Genomic DNA, 4795 nt, shown 5'->3' on the forward strand with positions numbered 1-4795 from the left:
GGAGAGGCAGGTGCCGCTGGCTCCCTGCAAGGGCTGCGTGAGAAGTGAGTGGAGGCTGCATTTGGCTGTGTGTCATGGGGGGATGTGGGAGGGAGGAGGGTGCTGGCCAAGCGTCCAGCCCCCTTCCTTGCCTTTCCAGCTGAGCTGCAGAAACGTGAAGTTGGAGGCAGGGCAGGCAGAGACTTGTCTGGACTTGGGTTGCTGGCGAGTGTGAGCAGTGGAGATGGAGGGTTGGCAGCTCTGTGGAGCCCCTGCTTCCCACCTCACAGCCCACAATGCTTCTGGGGGCCTGCCTGCAGCTGGGGGAAGGGGTTTAACACTGCGTGTGTGTGTGTGTGTGTGTGTGTCTGTGAACAGGCTCTTGGGAGTGACTTCCAGGCATGGCTGCAAATCTGGGCTGGGTTTAGCCCAGGGGCCAGTTTCGCCCCGTGTTGTCTGGGTGGCTCTCCTGGTGTAGCTGATGGCTCCAGAACCCACCATGGCACTGTGATTTTGCACACCACTGGTGGAGGACAAGCAACAGTCCTGACCAAAGTTAGGGAGCTAAATGGGGATGCGCAGGAGGAAACGTCCAGGGATAGAACAGGGATTAGCAGGGCCACCATGGAGCCTGGGAGGGTTCAGCTGGTGTGAAACACCTTTGGTTTCTGGAGCGGGAGCATGGGTCCAGCAGACACCCTGCTTAGCAGAGGGCCTGGGATGTGGGATGTGTTTGCAGTTAGCTATCCCTGCATGATAATTCTGCATGGGGCCTTGGAGAGCGTGGAGTCAGTGTAGGAGGCAGCATGAACGCTGTGGTGGGAGGCTGGCAGCATGGCTGGTGCTGTGCTCTTCAACCTTGCATCCACACAGGTACAAGGAGCTGGAGTTGTTGGCTGAAGGCCTGGAGGCTGAGGCTGACGGTACAGCCTCTGAGGCAGACAAGGCTTATCAGGGCAGCCTGGTGCTCCTCAGCTCCCTGTCCCGCCTGACGAAGACTGACATCGGGTCCTTCGAGGTGAGGGCTTTGTGCCTGTGGGACCAGGAGTGCCCTTTTGCCCTCCCTGTTACCCTGCCAGCAGCCCAGCCCTTCCCCGCGTTCTGTCCCTGTTGGAGAGCCATTGGACACCTTCCCACCCGTTAGCTCCTGTAGCTGGCTGGGAGCACAGAGGCAAGCAGCCATGGTTGCTTGCTGTTGTTCCTGAAGAGCACTGGGGGATGCCGGGACCCCCAGGCAGTCATCACATCTCTGTGTTTCAGGGAGAGGCAGTCCGGCTGAAGCAGGACACCAGTGCTCTCCTGAGCTTGGTGGACACTTACATGGCACAGTACCGGCAGCTGCAGAGCCGCACGGGGCGCTGGGAGGAAGAGATCAAGCAGGCGCTGCGAAGGGGAGAGGGCCAGAGAGCGGTAAGAGGTTGGCTGGGGTGGGGCTGTGGATTAAGTCATCTTCCGCGTGAGCTGGATGGAGCCTCAGTGGGATGCCCATGGCACCACTGCTGCGACGTGTTGTCCCAGCCCGTTTGCCAAGGGGGTGTAGTTCTGCCTGCTTGCTGCAGGGTAGCACCCTTCCTCACAGCCTGGCGTGGATCTTCTGGAGCTGGTGGGAGACCTCCCTGCGAGTGCAGAGCTGCTGGTCAGGGTTTCACCTGCACACCTCCTCCATGCAAGGCAAGCTGAAGAACTGCTCCTGGAAAGATTAGAGCTAAGACGACTCAGGATGGCTGGAGCTGGTTGAGGAGCACTTGCACAAGCTTCTGCTGACAGGTTCAGGAGCACCAGTAGGCATTTGAGAACAGGCTGATAGGTCTCCTTCCCTGCCGTGGCTCCTTGCAGACAGCTCTGGGACTGTCTGGTGCTCCCATACTGTATCCTTCATCTGCCTGTTGTGTCCCTTTGGCCTGTCACAGATGCTGACACAGCTGCTGTCCCGAGCCAACCTCGCAAGGAGCGCAGCCCTGCAAGCCGTGAGTGCTGGCAACGTCACTTTCTACGAGATGGAACAGATCCTGAAGAGCCTCCGTGGTAATGTCCCAAACCCCTTCCTTTCCCCTCCCTTGTGGGATCTCACAAAGATAACGCAGCTCCATGACCATACATGTTTCTTTCAGGGTTTAACCTGCAAGCAGATGACAAGAGAAGGGAAGCTGAAGATGCCATGAGGAGGCTACCAATTATCAGCAGCATGGTCACAAGTGCCAGGGAGAAGACAGACCGAGCTGAAGCAATCCTGGGCAGTGCCACTTCTGAATCCAAGGCAGCCAGCCGGGTGGCAGGGGAAGCAAAGGAGATTGCCACGGGGATCCAGCAGGTGAGGACAGGTTCCGGTGCTGTTGTTAGCAGAAGAGGATTTGGAAGGGAAAGCCATGGATGAAGAGGAGATGGTCGGCAACTTCATGCTGGACCTGATATGCTGACTTTCAGGCTGATGTTTGTCCACAGAGGATCCCACAGATACCAGAGTTAGCTCTAGGTGATTTCTGTAGGCATCCTGTGAGGATCTCTCTGGCATCTCATCATAGCCACCTTTTGATGGGGTGGGGGATTTTTCCACTTCCACAGTCTGAATCACTGGCAGGCTTATGGGCTCCAAGAATTGGTGTTGATGGGTTTGACTCCCAGGTGTGGGTTGCGATTCCCCAGGGATTTGCTGACATGTGCAGGAGGGGTTGAGCCATGGTCATAGAAGCAACTCTCTGGAGCAACTGGTGGTAGAACATCAAGGACTCAGAACAGCCTGTGATAAATTTTGAGTCTCTGTAGAGGAAACCAGTTTCCACTAGCTCTATGCCCTGGAGCACCCAGACTGATTTTGGCTGTGCTCTGCCCCTCTGAAAGGGCTTTTGCTTTCCCTAGGAGATTACTCAGCTGAAGGTGGAGGCCAACAAGTCAGCTGATGGTGTCCTTGCCCTAGAAAAGGCAGTGGCCACCCTGCAGCATGAGGCTAAAGAAGTGGATGGTGAATTTGAGAGGAAGCTCTCAGAGGTTGAGGCGGATGCTGCGGTGATACAGGAGGTAGGTCCCGGTCTCCCTTGCCTTGTCCCCTTTCTTGTTGACTTTTGGGCTGGACTTCACCTCACAATTGCTGCCTTTTCTTCTTCAGACAGCTCAGGAAGCTCAGACAGTCCATGCCCAGGCTGGCCGGGCAGGAGTGGTCGTGCAGAAGATGTTGAGTGCCCTGGAAGAGCTGCTGAATCTGAGTAGGTTTTGCAGCACTGCTGTAGGGTGTGGTCCATGCTGTGGAGCCTAGGAAGGGGTGCTGGGAGTTGGGTGGGAAGCTGTCTCAGGTGATGCCTGTAAATGATCTGGGCAGCAAGTTGAAGATGAAATAACCTAGAAAGATCTAGTCCTCAGCCTCCAAGAATCGTTCTCTCTTCCTTGTTTTCCTCCTGTGCAGCAGATCAACCTGGTGCTGTGGATGAGGATGGCCTGAAGCAGCTCGAGATGAATTTCAGCAAAGCCAAAACCAGCAGGAGCCAGCTGAAGGATGAGATATCAGAGCTGGAGCAGACAGCTGCGCTGCAGAAGGCCCGAGTGCGGATGCTGGAGAGCAGCATTGACGAGATCCTGGCAGATATTAAGAACCTGGAGGATATTCAGAAGAGTCTTCCTCCGGGCTGTTACAACACAAAAGCCATTGAATTGCCAGGAGCTAGCTCTGGAGAGGCTGCGGCTCCTGCCAGGCTGTGAAGGCAGGAGAGCCTGGCCCCACTGCCCTTCCCAAACCCAGCAGAACTGGCTGTGTTTGTGTTGAACTCGTCCCTACCCTCAAGCTCAGTGTGTCTGCTGAAGTTCATTGTCACACTGGCCCTGGAGAGTCCCTGATTTTTCAAAGTGGTCCATCTCTCGGTCACTGGAGGAAGGAGATGCCGCCACGTGAAGGTGCTACTGACTGCACAACATTCCTACAGCATTTCTGAAGCGCAGATGGGGGTTGCTTGGTGTCAGCCTTGGGAGTTTGATGGTTCAGAGCCTGAAGTTCACAGCTGAGAGGTTCTCCATCCCCTGTGGATCCCCTCTCCTGATCTGACACACACAGAAGGAATAGAATTTATTTACTTTTGACAATGCCACCACCACCACCTCCTCATGTTCTCCATAGGACCTTCCTTGCCTTTTGTAGCTCAGGAGGCAGGGAGCGAGCAGTGAAGTGGCAGCTGGGGGAGATGAGTGACACTGGTGGTGTTCCCTGTGACTGTCTCCTCCCAGCCTACCCAGTCCTCACCTCGATGGGAGTGGTGTTGGAGTGGCTTTTGCTGTCATGTGAAGGTTCAGCATCAGACACTGCTGATGGCCCCTTTTCGTAAAGCCGCAGATCTTCCGTGGTGCTCCATGAGGTGGTTACTGGTTTTGCTAAAGGGAAAAATGTTAGCCATTTTTGAGCTCAGGGGAATGTGCTGGATGGAGGAAGAAGGGAATTGTGGGTTAGCAGAGGAGAGAACTTCAGGGGCACCTCAAATGAAAAGTCTTTCCTGCTTCACCTGCTCCTTTCAAACAGGAGGAGAGAGCTGCCTGCCTTTCTCCCACATGTCTTTGAGTCCCAAAGCCCCGAGGGATGGCTTTCTTGACAAAGCTCCTCCTGGGCAAAGGGTAGGTCTCCCTACCATCCTCTTAAACACTCAAGTACGACCTTTCCTTTCAAGACTGGCCAGTTTGGTACTAGGTAGCTTCCTGGGTGTCCCAGAGCCTGGGGAAAAAGCAAGGTGGTGTCCCCTCTGCACAAGCACCCAGGACACCGCAACATTTGTCACAGGACTGGGGACTTTCTCCAGGGGTCTGCAACCATGAACTCTCATGTCTGAGAGCCCAGCCCCAT

General features: G+C 55.4%; 1 protein-coding gene across 1 annotated transcript in view; it reads left to right on the forward strand.

The window, feature by feature from the left end:
- Window positions 1-3669, forward strand: part of LAMC2 (laminin, gamma 2) — a gene marked incomplete at its 5' end in the record, with an annotated part of 14305 nt that extends 10636 nt beyond the window's left edge. Inside the window, 8 exons of the mRNA XM_010140216.1 lie at window positions 7-44; window positions 853-997; window positions 1240-1389; window positions 1890-2004; window positions 2091-2290; window positions 2836-2994; window positions 3083-3179; window positions 3377-3669. Coding sequence (XP_010138518.1) covers window positions 7-44; window positions 853-997; window positions 1240-1389; window positions 1890-2004; window positions 2091-2290; window positions 2836-2994; window positions 3083-3179; window positions 3377-3669 — 1197 coding nt within the window. The remainder of the gene's footprint in view (window positions 1-6; window positions 45-852; window positions 998-1239; window positions 1390-1889; window positions 2005-2090; window positions 2291-2835; window positions 2995-3082; window positions 3180-3376) is intronic.
- Between the last annotated feature and the right edge of the window lie 1126 nt (window positions 3670-4795).

Source organism: Buceros rhinoceros, unplaced genomic scaffold (assembly GCF_000710305.1).
Source record: "Buceros rhinoceros silvestris isolate BGI_N320 unplaced genomic scaffold, ASM71030v1 scaffold15067, whole genome shotgun sequence".
Taxonomy (NCBI): domain Eukaryota; kingdom Metazoa; phylum Chordata; class Aves; order Bucerotiformes; family Bucerotidae; genus Buceros; species Buceros rhinoceros.